The following is a 14,480-nucleotide window of genomic DNA, read 5'->3' as shown; positions in this document are numbered from 1 at the left end:
ACACACTCTTTTGGTGGGATGATGCAATGTTTCCTTCCACTCTAACAATTAGTTCCTATCAAGAGCATAAGTGAAATAGCAGTGGGAAGGCTAGAAATGCCTCATCTCTAGGTTTGAACCTATTCACATTGGAAAACATAATCTCAAATACACATACAAAATGATAGGTCTAAATTAGCTGTCACTACTCAAGAAAGAGATCTTTGAGTCATTGTGGATAGTTCTTTTAAAACATCTGTTCAATGTGCAGCAGCAGTTGAAAAAACGAACAGAATGTTAGGAACTATTAGGAAAGGTAATAATAAGATACAGAAAGATAATAAAAACAGAAAATATCATAATGCCACTATATAAATCCACAGTACACTCACACCTTGAATACTGCGTGCAGTTCTAGTGGCCCCATCTCAAAAATACATCTATATTAGAAGTGGGAAAAGTACAGAGGTCTACAAAAATGATTAGGAGTATAGAACAGCTTCCATATGAGGAGAGTTTAAAAAGACTGGAACTGCTCAGCTCAGAAAAGAGGCGACCAATAAGATATGGGGGATATGAAAGAGGTCTATAAAATCAGAACTGGTAGGGAGAAAGTGAATAAGGAAGTGTTATTTATCCCTTCACATAAGAACCAGGGGTCACTCAAAGAAATTAATAGGCAGCAGGTTTAAAACAAACAAAGGGAAGTATTTCTTCACAAAATACATACTCAACCTGTGGGATATTGTGAAGGCCAAAACTGTAACTGGGTTCAAAAAAGAGCTAGATAAGTTCATGGAGGACAGGTCCATCAATGGCTATTAGCCAAGCTGGTCAGGGACAAACCCCATGCCTTGGGCATCGTAAGCCTCTAGCTGCCAGACGCTAGGAGTGGACAACAGGGGATGGATCACTCAATGATTGCCTGCCCTGTTTATTCCCTCTGGGGCACCTGGCGTTGGCCACTGTCAGAAGACAGGATTCTGGCCTAGAAGGACTGTTGGTCTGACCCAGTGTGGCCATTCTTGTGTTATGTTCTTATTCCTTGTATTCATTTTTAAACATTGCTTTAGATACCCCACTTGCCCAACAGCCACTCTGTTCTACCATAAACACTAACCTGGGATTACTGAGCAGCTCCTGATCTAACATGGAGTCAAACGTGGTGCAAAGAGCCACCAACTTCTGTGGATGAGGGACCTGGCCCATTAGGAGGAAGGAGACATTTAAAAATTATCTCTTCCTTCAGCTCCCTCCCAAAAGCTGACCCTCTACTCCTTTCACTTTGCAGCCTGCCCTAATCTTTGTCCACTACCTTGTCCCTTTGGGCGTAGGGATATTGTGTGTGCTGTGGTCCCTGGGGCACAGAGAAACTGTGTGGTGGTGATTAGGTCTCAGCTCCTCACCCATGGGAGCTGGTGCACAGTTGCGACAGCATCAAGGCAGCCAATCAGAACATGAAGTCGTACAGTCAGGCCAGTAATGATTTTTATTCCAGTTCTGCCATGGGCTCCCCAGGACCTTGGCCAAGTCACTTGACCATTCCATGCCTCGGTTTCCCCACCCATACTGGAGGGAAGTTACTTGTCCCCTTTCCAGAGGCGCTGTGAAGATTAAGGAGTTGGTGTTTGATAAGCCCTGTAAAAATGCTGAGTATTCGTAGGCGTCTTTAGCTTTACTAGGCAGCCCCAGAGATTCAAGCACAAGTGGCCAATTAGTCAGGACAGCAGATTTTACACATGCTCCCTTCCCCCATTCCACCATACTCTCCCCATAGCAGCCTCTCCAGTGCTGGGTTTCTCCCCCCACCCCACACAGCTGGTCTCTCTCCCTTCTGGAAGAGGCAATGACAAGAGTCCCTTCCAGACTAGAGAGGGAAAGGACCAGGTCACAAAACCCAAGACTCACAGCAGCAAGGGCTCCTGCCAGCCCCCCAGGCAATAAGGGGCTGCTAACATGGAGAGGTCAGGGTAGGGAAAACAGGGTGTTTAAAGCAAGCACTGTCCCTTTTCCTCCAGCCTGGGGACAGTTTCTCAGGCTTCCCCTCTGGACAGGAAGGCCAGTTCCATCCTTAGCTGGGGCCCAGAAACAAAGTCTAGTTCCCCCCTTCTGCCAGGGGAGAACAACAAATGGCTGCTCGTTGGCAATCCCAGGAGTGTCCATGATCCCCCTGGCATCAGGGAACCATTCCCAAAATCTTCCCAGAGCAGGAGAGGAAAGCACAGCGCCAGAAACACTCAGCCCTCCCCCACCCCACTTGGTATTGATGCCCCTTGCCAAGGCCCTTTGCTCCCAGCCTGGTGACCAATGCACAGCCTTTCGGATCTCTGCTCTCCCCTTAGGGACAAGATTTAACCCCACCTGGGTGCAGGCTAACACACCTGGCCACATACAAACAAGAAACCAGCAAGGATGGAACCCATGATCTTCAGCACCAAAAATAAGCCCCCGGGCACTGCTTGAGCTATGGGAGATCTTTAGCCCAGGGTCACAAGAAGCACTTGGCAGAGCAGGGAATTGACCCTGGCTCTCCTAAGCCCCAGACTAGCAGAACCCTGACCATCTTCTCTGCATACATGTGCACACACTCCATCACAGTCCCAAACGCCAAGCCCCCTCAGCACTTGCTGTCACATGGCATCTCCCAGCATGCAGATGCTATTCGCACATTATTGCTCTGACAGCGCTTTGGGTGCTTCCACACCGCATTGTAAATCCTGGCTCTGACTCAGGTTTGAGCCCAAGTCTCTCTACTGTGCATCCACAAATCAGTCTGACTCGGCAACAAACACTCAGGAACCAGGTCCTCCTGTGTCTGAGCCCAATTCCTGCTGCGACTCAGATCCAAACCCTGTCGTTTTGCAGCGTGGACGCAGACTCAAGTTAGAACGCCGGCACAGTGCAGCATGGATTCACCAGCATGGCTCTGAGCCCCAGGTCCAGACACTGTAAACCCAGGTTTTACAGTGTAGTGTGGACACTCAAGCCCAGGCTTGGAAACACTGAGTCCATAAGCGTGGGTCCCACAGACCCAGGTTTACGGTGCAGTGCAGACGTACCCTCAGAAGCTCCAACCAGGACAGGGGTACTGTGCTAAGTGATGTCCAGACCCAGTGACCATAAGGGTGAAGTGAAGAGGTCCAGGCTGACTCCCAGAGCTGTGCCACAGAGGGGTGGCAGCCAGGGGGGCACAGAACCCACCCTTCTCCTTTCAGAGGGAGCCAGTCTGCCCTGGAGCTGGCGAGACACCACAAAAGTGGCAGCTCATGCTGACAGGTCCACAGAGTTGGTTTTCCCACCAGTACCGCTCAGGAATGGCTGCGCAATGCAATCATGAGGGCAGGAGGGGATGGGGGATTCCCAACGAGAGGGAAACCCCTTCAACAGAGACTCCTAGGAGAGGGAGAGAGAAAGTTCTGTGGGTGGTGGGGGCACAACCATCCAAATGCCGGCCACTTGCTATTTTAAACAACTCCCCCGCGTCGTCATGACAACTAACTGTTCTAAGGAGGCTATGTCTGCTCACAGGGCCCCCACAGTGTTCTGCAAGCACCAGAGCTGCAAAAAATCCACCTCTCCAAGGAAGCTTCTCACGTACGCTTATTATTATTCAGGACCTGAACCCAGAGATCCACAGCCCAGTAATGAACTACTGCAGAGAGAGGGGCCCAGGCTGGTGGAGTCCTTTCAGGCCACCTTAGCAAGATGGAATTTCCCCCTCCCCCATGCCAATCATGTCTCTGCTCTGGGGTTTCTGTGCTGTGTCTCATGACAATGCAAATCACTGTAGCTCCATCACCTGAGGATCTGGCCTTTAGACTCCTCCTCAGCGTGACTCCTGTATGATCACGTGTGGAAAACATCCAGTGAGGCCCTTGCATTCAAGAAGGCCTTTCTCAGCCTACGCCTAGCCTGAAACGCATAGGGAGCAGGTTTGGACCGAGTCGCTCCCAGAACTAAGGGGTCAAAATAAGTTTGCGCCAAAGCACGGAATATTTGCTACCCTCGATCAGGGTTCCAAAAAGATAACTAAATCCCCACTTCTTTTAATGAATGGAAAGTTTCATCAGACACAACCCCCAGCCTCAAACCAAGGGGGCTGCTATATGGCCAGCGTCCCAGAGGAGATCTTCTAGATCCGTCTTCCTCCTCGGTAAGAAGAGCAGCATTTCTTGATCATGCCAAAGAGGAACGGAAGCGAGTGGCTGTCCTTCCTTCGAATCTGATTCTTGTCCACTAGAAACTGGATACAGACCACTAAATGGTCATTTCTGTCACTCACCACTGACTTGGGCTGGACTCACACCTGGGATCAAGAGGCAGAAGGCTCTGTGGCTCTTCATTAATCCCCCCTGCATCCCAATAAGGTTCTCTAGAACATCTGGAAGGGGGGGGGAGATGAGAAAGAACAGCAGCAGCACAAGCCGAGATACTAAGTAGATTCAATGGCCTTTCCAACACCAATCTCCTGACAGAAAGCAGGGAGCAGAGGGAGCTAGGGAACAGCCACATTGAGGAGCCGCGCAGAAGCAGCACTAGCGCTAGAGACAGAAGCACCTGGAGAAAGAGGGTTACACTCCAAGCCTAGCCACAGTGGAAGGGTTTTAGGACACCATTAGCTTAATCCCTGCTAACACCTTTAATTCAGCCCCAGTGGTGTTGTTGCACTGCCTATGGCTCAGGAGGCAGGAAATTCCCTGCAGAGGCTGCCCTGGGCTTCACTTACTTAACACTAAATGCAAACAATTAGCTAGAGCCGGCTTTAAAGAGAATGGGAGGAGAGACTAAACACAAACAATCCCCAAGCTGAGAGACAGGAGCAGGCGGGGAGAAAGAAACCAGGGTTAATAACCTCCCTGCTTCGATCATCACCATAGCGCTGGGAGAGCACAACGCCCTGCACAGGAGACACATCCTAACAGGACAGCCACAGAGTCCCTGCCCCAAGGCGCTTGTAGCCTCCAGACACCATGGGCCAAATCCTCAGATGGTGTAAACCAGGGGTTGGCAACCTTTCAGAAGTGATGTACCGAGTCTTCATTTATTCACTCTGATTTAAGGTTTCGCGTGCCAGTCAAACATTTTAACCTTTTCAGAAGGTCTCTTTCTATAAGTCTATAATATATAACTAAACTATTGCTGTATGTAAAGTAAATAAGGTTTTTAAAGTGTTTAAGAAGCTTCATTTAAAATTAAATTAAAATGCAGAGCTCCCCGGCCTGGAGGCCAGGACCTGGGCAGTGTGAGTGCCACTGAAAATCAGCTCACGTGCCGCCTTTGGCACATGTGCCATAGACTGTCTACGCTTGGTGTAAACGGACCTCAGAAGACCTGGTTTACACCACCTGAAGAACAGAGACAAAATGTCTGTCCCCCAGACTTGGTTAGTTACAACCCTGTATTCCACACGTTATACAGGGGCCAGGGGATCTGAGCCATCCGAAGGCTGTCACCGGACTTAGGACACAGAGACCATCCCAGCTACATTGCACCCCTGAACCGCTTTATAACCTGCTTCCCCTAGCACTACAGAAGCATAGACATGACCAACAGAAAGGTGTTTGTCATTGTCAATAGGCTCTCTGGGACAGGTGGGATTTGGAGGAGAGGGAAGGAACCTGGTCTACACCTGGAAGGTCATCCCAGTTATGAGAGGAAAGAAGGAACGAAGCTTCAAATGATATTCATCAAGAGGCGCGACCAGGAGAGGAGATTGGGAGCATCGCAGTGGGGGGAGATGGAGGCAGGAGCAGATTTATGGAGAGCTTTGAAAGTTAGGAGACACTTGTGATTGTAGAAGAAACTGGGAACCCAGTAGAAAGAACTCAGAAGGGAGAGAATCTTAGAAGTGGCATTTGGATCGGCTGGAAAGGACGAGGCCACAGAATTCGAGGACAACAAATTTACTATTTATATTAACATAGCACTTTGAGGACAGGGGTCCCACTGTGCTAGGTGCTGTACAAGCATATAGCAAACAGGCAGGCTCCGCCCTAAGAGCAGACATGGAGCTGCTGGCAAGAGTTGCTGCATTTTGGCAGCAGGGAGAAAAACTCAGGCCAAGATTTGCTACCTTAGTTGCTTACAATAAGGCATCTAAAATCCATATTTAGGCACCTCATTAAGTGGCCTGCAAACTCTGGGGGCTCAGCAACTGTGACCCAAGGCAGCGTTGACTTACTGAGAGTCTGCGGCAATGTGTCTGAGAAGGGTGAACTCCTCCCCCCATTTATCGTAATGTTGGTGTTGACTCTGAAACCTAATAGTGACTGTTTCAGAATCAACATTGTTAACTATATTGCCGCTGATCATTTTAGCAAAAACATCCAGCTATTCTAGGATTGTGAATGGAGTCTGACTAGTGTATTGCCCCTTTGCCCCCTCCTTCCAGTCTGACCACTGGGGAACACAGCCTACAGGTCCCACCCTCCACGCATGGCCTAGTCTCTGGGCCTGTCCCTAGTGGATGACAGCACACACATACACACTCAGAGGAGGCAGACAGTTCCAAGCCTCCAGTGTGGTATGGAAGAAGGCACAAAGACAAGAGAGCCCCGTGGGTCCCTCTGGTTACATTCCAGGGACTTTGCATCAGACAGGAAACAGGCTACCAAGCCTCTACCACCCACCCCCTATGGTGAAACTGCCTCATCCAAAACTCTCCGTTTGAACTCAAGCTTTTGTGAGGTTTGACTCAAATTCTCTTTTTTCTCCTCCATTCTGTTCCATTCCCCAGGACCTCCAGGCTGCTCTTGGGGCTACAAGCTCCTAGAGAGCATGAGAGAAGCCATGCTTGCCATATAAGAAACAGGATCCTGTGACAATCTAGACTTCAGAGATCTGGAGAGCATTTGACTTTCTCCTACCTCCTGGAAGTAGCTGGTTCTCATAACTGCAGGATCTACTTACCCTAACACTACCCCTATGAGGCAGGGCAAAGCTATTATGCTGATAGAACACCTGGGAAACTGAGGTACAGAACCCACAGAGTGGTTTGCCCAAAGTCACCCAGGGAGTCTGTGGCAGAGCAGAAAATTGAAACCTGGTCGCCAGCTTGTGCCCTAACCACTGGGCCATCCATCCTTCCCGCTTTCTTACTGGAACCTGAACTCTGATCCCCTGCTGCGGTGCATCATACAATGGCCTCTTTGTCAACTTGATCAGGAGCAGAACTTCTTGGCTTTGCTCTTTATAGCCATCCAGCCCGGATTAGAACTGCTCCAGCAACACCCTATTAATAGCAACACCCTCCAGGAATCATACAAATGCCATTAATAATAAAGCATATGTTTATTTCTGGACATAATTTTCCTCCTTTCCAGAGTGCAGAGACTCAGGCATGCCAAGTTGCCAAGGTTTTGCTGGCCCCGTATGCTCTGTACGACAGAAACAATTAACACAGAACACTGAAAGGCTGGCGCTGGGGTGGAGGGTTTGGTTTCAGCGGATGACACGGAATGGATTATCTCTTTACCTGGGATTCACAGTGAACCCTCAGGCCTGGGGATTTGCTCCAATTCCACCCTGCAGTACAGCTTAGCACAGGCAGAGTTAGCCACTATTAGCTGGTTCTACATTGGTGCCATGCACCCAGGGATGTTTATACCACTGCAAATAGCAGCTCTGGCTATCTGCACTAGGGTTTTCACTACACAGCAGCTGGTCACTACTGGTAATCAGGGCAAATCCCCAGGGAAAGACAAAGCCTTAAGCCTCACGGCTTTGGCCACTTCTTCAAAGAGGCTGGAAACACGTGTTGTGGGTAGCCTGTTTTCACCCAACAGCACACCCCTTTAACAGCTCTCGAGCCCTCCATTAGAGGCTAAGGTGGCTCTGCTGGGCCAGGCACTTTTCACAGGACAGTCATTCCCATTTGGAGATCGCTGTCCTGAACTCTCTTCAGGACACTACATCATGACTGCTGGGATGCCCTGACCACTGCTGGATGACCCTGCCGTTTGGAGGTCCTGTATGCTCTGATCACTGGGCATGCAGCACCCACGGACACACGTGCAAAAGAGAGAAACAGAGAGAGCGGTGGTGCATCCCATCCATCATAGCACTGCGGAACCCGAGACAGAGCTGTGCTAAAGACACACTCTGATCTCAACATCATTAGTAGGACCCTACCAAATTCACAGCCATGAAAAATGCATCATGGACTGTGAAATCTGGTCTCCCTCCATGAAATCTGGTCTTTTGTGTGCTTATACCCTATACTATACAGATTTCACAGGGGAGACCAGAGTTTCTCAAATTGGGGGTCCTTACTCAAAAAGGAGTTGGGGGGTCACAAGGTTATTTTAGGGGGGATCACAGTATTGCCACCCTTACTTCTGCTCTGCCTTCTGAGTTAGGTGGCCAGAGAGCAGTGGCTATTGGCTGAGTACCCAGCTCTGAAGGCAGCACCCTGCCAGCAGCAGTGCAGAAGTAAGGGTGGCAACACCACAACCTCACCTTGTGACCCCCTACAACTCCCTTTTGGGTCAGGATCCCTACAATTACAACACTGACATTTCAGATTTAAATAGCTGAAATCATGAAATTTATGATTTTTAAAATCCTATGACGGTGGAATTGACCCAAATGAACCATGAATTTGGTACGGCCCTAATCATTAGCACATCCACAGCCATGGTGTAAACAACCCTACTCAAAGATAAGCGGTGCCCAAGAGACTCCACTAACCTTGACAAAGGTTACATACTGCCTACTGGACAAAATGGAGGGAAAAACACCCACAACAAGCTGGATTACTACAGAACCCTTCAAAAATCCAGTGCACTGATATCTGACTACAGCCAAATATGCAAAACACAGTCATTCTTCCCCTACACATAATCCATGGGTACAAACTGGAAATGAAAGCCAGGCTGCAAAGGGCCCACAGGAAAGCTGAGGAGGAAAGAATTAGCAGCTCAGGTGTGGGAGAAAAACTGACTATGAAAGACACTTTCTGCTTTGCAATGAAGCTCTTGGAAATGGGTAGATGATTCCTGCTAAGAGGCAAGGAAGGGAAACAATGTGTGACTTGGGAAGACAGAAAAGTATTGCAGAAACAGACTCATAATATGTGGCAGCTCGGACCAAATCTGCAATGGCCAGCGGTACAAAACGGACACATCAGAGGTGTGGGAAGGTTCTAGGATTTGTACTGTAGTTGTGGAGAGAAGGTCTTGTGATGAAGGCAGTGGACTGGGGCTCCTGAGATCTGGGTCCCCAGCTCTGCCACGGATTCCTGTGTGCCCTGGGCAAGTCACTTACTCTCACTGTGCCTCAATTCTCTAGTTGTAAAATGGGGATAATAATCTATTTTTTCTGTTAAGACTATAAGCTTTCAGGGGCAGAGATCATCCCTTACTATTTATAGACCCTGGATCTCAGCCACGGTCTCTACGTGTCAACAATGAGTATATATATTTTCAACAGCTTTTTTATTTTATTGTCTCAAGGAGACATTTGTGGGTCTGAAGCACACACCAGAAAGCCTGATTTATTATTTTGGCTGCATAAATGGCATCCCATACAAACACTGAGCTATCTGGCTCAGTCAAGTTCCCCAAGTTCAGGCCTACTCATGCCTATTGTGAAAGCCAAACCTAGACACAGACACTGGATATACTGTAAACACTTGATGCATCATTTGTCGTCATGCTGATAAAGTTATTGACACTGAGACAGGAAAGAGACGGGGGGGGGGGGGGAGGCTAGTGCATCGGTCAGTTTATACTTGCCCAGTGCAGATTGCTGTTAGTGGGATGGGATCTGGCCACACTTATCCTTTAGTGGGGTGTTGGGGATTTAATACAAAGGCTGCCCCAGCAAGCAGGTTCAAGGCAGTAAGAGAATGGTGAGTGCTATTGTTTCAATTGCCTGGCATGGTGTCTAAATCGTCTTGGGCCAAATTCACTTCCTGATGTAAAACCCCCCATCGACTTCATTGATGAATGTGTCCCCTGAAGTTTACAAGAATCTAATGATCTTTAGCCCACTAGCTCTGTGCAACTCTTCCCTGGGCAAATGCTTGATGGACTGTATTGTATCTACCTCTTCGCAGGCCTTGCCTAAATTGTCAGACCAATAAAGAATTGCTGGGCTGAATTGCTAAACAGGGAACAGTCTTGTATTGTGGTTTTTTAAAAAGGTGGCAACACCCTCAAACATGCTCACAGTTTTTCACACCCTGCCTCAGCTCTGCTTCCAAAACTGCAATCTCACCCCTTGGTCTCCCTCACATAGCGTCTCACATACACACACCAAGGCCCAGTTGTTTCCTCAGACATCCAAAGAAAACAGATGCACTAAAACATCTATGGAAAACCTGCAACAAGAGGAGACAGCCCACTGAGTGCAACTCACAACCAAATGCCCCCTTGCAAACAGTTGAGACCATTCAAGCACAGACGGAGCCTGTCTGGAAAAGGACCGAGGAGGAAAGCGTCACAGACATCAGACACATGGACATGACTAGGTGCTGACTAAAGAAATGATAGAAATATAGATACAGGCTGTCTGCAAAAGTATCTGACTGAATTCTTCCCACTGAAAAAGTCACAGGGCAGTGGGTAGGCCTGGCATGAGACCATAGGCCGTTGCCATGTTTTGAATTGTGCATCAGTGCAGATTGCTTACATGAGCCTCTCCTTTACAGAAACAGGCCAGGGTCACAGCCCGCTCCCATTGATCTAAAAAGGCACAACTCCTAGTGGATCAGTGGCACCAGGATTTGGCCACTGGAATAGCGGCGGTCCGCTTTTCTGGTGGAAGCTCCACCCCATGATAGATTAGAAGATGGGTGCGTCCTCTCACAGCAGGTTTGGCACAGCGGTTGCCCCACCCCAGCGTGCAAATTCCATCCCTGCGGACAATAGTTCTAGGGCATTTGTGTTTATATTTTTTCTCAGCTGGTTTAGTACCCCAGGCAGCCATTTGGGAGGCCAAAACAGTGTGAGATATGGGCTTCTCCTGGCACGTCTGTATGGCCACCAAAAGAATTAAACATGCAAAGAAGGCACCGGACTGGGAGTGAGGGTTCTGCCCCCAACTCGGCCATCGACATACAGTGCGATTTTGGGCAAGTCACTTCCTTGCCCTGGCCTCTGCTTCCCCAGACATAAAACAGGGAGAATGATACCTCCCCAGTTTGTGACACACTTTGAGATATTTGGATGATAAATAATATCCATATACACAAACGGACATTGGCACCCCAGACTATTCACTCTCTCCCCGATGGCATCGTTAAATGACCATCACCGTGATGGGCAGGTGCCTAGAGTTTAATGCACAGGGCACAGTGGGCAGCCAGGAGGTGCTAGGGGAATTGTGGGATAACGTATGCACTGGCCCTGGCTACTGTTACCAGTGGCTATTTTTGCTTTGGCAGGAGCTGAAGAACAGGAGGCGGTTTCTGATCTTCTGAATAACCGGTGGGGAACCCCTCTGGGGGGGGATGGCCACCCACAGCTCGAGAACCACTGCTCTCTGGGCAACTAGCCAGCTCCAAGGACAGAAACATTGTCCCCTTATCCCAGACCCAGGTGCACAGGGCTGGGAGGCCATATAGGTAAGGGCCATGGTGTTTAAATGCCCCTGATGCGAGGAAGATGGACCCAAGGTCTGACTCAGTATTGCTGGCGATGCCATCGGCGGGCACATGCTCTCCTGGAGCAAGCTTCCAACCATGGCCCACTTCAACCTAAGCACAGGCTGACTCACTACCTCACCCCAGGAGCCTGCATTTCCCTGTACCTATCCCTGAAGGTCAGTTACGCATGAAACATCTCCCTGGCCCAACTGACTCAACATTATAGGCCCTCAAACCTCCTGCTCTTAGCAGGCCCCTACCTCTGACTCAGGACTCCCCTTACCTGCCGTAGCAAGGCCTCTCCATTGATGGAGTCCTGCTGCTGTTGAGCGATGGTGACCCCCAGCACCAGGGTGTGGATGCCGCAGAAGACGGCCGTGATGAGCACGATGGGCGTGAGGCGCAGGGGCAAGGTGATGAAGAAGGAGAAGACGAAGAAGGCCTGCCAGCCTACCGTGTCACTGGCCTCGTGGAAGTGGGAAAAGTTGAGGCCCAGGTAGCAGAATATCTGGGCAGCGATGAGAATCCAGAGAACATAGGGCATGAACTTGCGGGAGACGCGGTCTGGCAGGAGCCCGTACTTGCATAGGACGAAGAGCAAGATATCGGCGGCCAGACCCACTGAGGCCACTAGGATGGGGGCCAGCTTGTCTGTGTTGTAGACCACGGCACACATGACGATGACATAGCAGTCGAAGAGGGCAGCGAAGACCACCAACACCAACAGGGTCTCGTGGCGCTGCCGGCGGAAGTAAGTCTGGTAGAGGTTCTCCAGGGACTCAGGGGCAAAGGTGAGTCGCATGAAACGCGGCAGGCAGAGGCATGAGCCTGAGTTTCTCACAGTCACCTCATGGGTCCGGCCCACCCCACGTTCGGGGTCGGAGGGTAGGCTAACCGAGTAGTCAGCCGAGTATTCAGCCGAGTACTCCGGCTCAGAGAAGGCCCTGTTCCCGGGCATTCTGCCTGCCCACTTTTCCCAACCAACCCTTGGAGAACTGGCACCGTCTGCAGCCGACGGTTACTCCAAAGGAGCTCCAGCTCCCATTTATATCAGGGCAACCAACAGGTGAGGGCAAAGAGGCATCAGCAATGGCATCTCAGTTCTCCCCTTCAGACCCAAATCCTCCCCAACCCAGACGTTCCAGTCGGAAACCCAGGCTCCAAATGGGGGAGCGTGCCAGTAGCCAACAGGGCACGTCCACTGCCTCCCCCTGTGCTGAAGCCTTCAGCTGGGTGCTCTGTAACACCCTGACCCTTCCCACTCACGCCCCTTTCAAATGTCACCAAAAGTAAAATTAAATTTAAAAAACAATTGGCTGCATGCCAAACAGAATCACGAGCTGCAACTAGCAACTCCAACTACCCAGCTCCCTCCAGCCGCTCCCCAGTCCCCACGCTCTCGGAGGCTGCAGTCAAAACAGCTTTAAGAATACAAAAAGACATATAAATGTCTCACTGCCTCCTCAGTACAGAGGCCAGAATCTGAGGTGTCTCTCCCCCTTTTCCTCCCCAATTTTTTCTGCTTTGGTCTTCTCAGGACCGTCCGTCCCCAGCAACCATTTGCAAATTGAACCCCAGGATGATATTCCTCAATGCACTAGGGTCTCAGGTCCCCAAATCACACCTGCTCCCCCCTCCATGTGGGGGCAGAGGAATAAATAGCATTGGCCGGCCATTCCATGCACCCTGCAAGTCTCTGATTCTCATCCAGCTGTTAATGGAAAGGGAGGAAGATTTTGTTTGTATCCGGAGTCGCCAACAAAGAAAATGCGGGGGGGGAAGGGCAGTCAGCAGAAGAGGCACTGATCTGTCAACCCTGCAGGCTCCAAACTGTTGCTTTCAGCTCCCTCATCAATCCAGGTAGCCCATTCCCTGGCCATGCTCTGGAGAAGGCCAGTTCTCCCCCCTCACCATCTCAGTGCTGACGGGAGGGGATGTGGGGGAAGAGCCTTTTGGCTTCTTTGGTTTAGGCCTTGCTGAAATTAAAGCAGGGCTGTGGGAAATGGTGGTCTCCTACCCTGGGAGAGTGAAGTCGTGGGCAGATCCTGGAAGCCCCGCAACGCTGCAAGGTTCTGTTTGCTCTTGGGCGAGCCCACGTCCTGCCTGGAGGAGAAGACGGATGGATGGCAGAGTCCAAACTAAACAGATGTCTCTTTAAGAGCCGAGTGTCCCTCTCAGCCGAAAACCCCATTCGGAGTCCATACTCTGCCTCTGGATTCTCCTCTCATCCATCTTCAGCGGCCCTCTCTTTGCATCCTCCTCCTCCTCTGCGCCCAGCAGCTGGTGTCTTGGGAGGCAGATGCCGTCGTGCCTGTGTGTTTTTCCGTCTCTCTCTCTCTTTTCTCTGTTTTTTTGGTGACAATTCCCTTCTTCTCCTTGGAGCCCAACTGGGTGTCTTGTTGGAGCGTGTACGCATAGGTGGGTGGGTGGGAATCCGTCAAGCATAGACACCCAGCAGAAAAATGATGGAGGAGGAGGCAGAGGAGGAGGGGGAATGGGCGTAGCTTAAAATTATTGAAGAGAAAATAAAATCAAACAAGTGCATGGCTTGCAAACACACGTGTGCAGCCTGCACGCATGCACCCACCCCTGGGCTTGGCTCCTGCTCTCTGCTAGGGACTCTCGCTGGCAAACAACCCCAGAGTTAAATGCCTGGCAGGGGGAAAGAGGTGGTGGAGCTGGAAAGGAAAGCCAGGCTGCTCAGCTGATGACAACTTCGTTATGCAGTCTGGAGGTGGGCTGCTGATGACAGTAAGGAAAGGGGGGCACGGGGAATATCCCCCCTCGGCCTGCGGAGGGGGAGAAGCCCCTTCCCCCAGAAGCAGGGTGCTGCCCAGGGGCAGCGGGCTAGCTACCAACGCAGGAAGCTCGCTCCTCCCAGCTGGCGGGCTGTGGCTGCAGGGGCGGGCTCGCC

At 50.4% G+C, this 14,480-nt stretch overlaps 1 protein-coding gene across 3 annotated transcripts in view; it reads right to left on the bottom strand.

The window, feature by feature from the left end:
• ADCY3 (adenylate cyclase 3) overlaps positions 1-14,087 on the bottom strand; it is a 107,109-nt gene extending 93,022 nt beyond the window's left edge. For 2 of the 3 annotated variants that reach the window (XM_030555147.1, XM_030555148.1), the window contains exon 1: positions 11,850-13,674. In XM_030555147.1, coding sequence (XP_030411007.1) covers positions 11,850-12,524 — 675 coding nt within the window. In that variant the 5' untranslated portion in view covers positions 12,525-13,674. Of the gene's footprint in view, positions 1-11,849 lie in introns of all 3 variants that reach the window. The other variant, XM_030555149.1, reaches the window with a different exon arrangement.
• Positions 14,088-14,480: the final 393 nt, after the last annotated feature.

Source organism: Gopherus evgoodei, chromosome 3 (assembly GCF_007399415.2).
Source record: "Gopherus evgoodei ecotype Sinaloan lineage chromosome 3, rGopEvg1_v1.p, whole genome shotgun sequence".
NCBI lineage: Eukaryota > Metazoa > Chordata > Testudines > Testudinidae > Gopherus > Gopherus evgoodei.
This window is presented reverse-complemented; position numbering and strand designations above follow the sequence as displayed.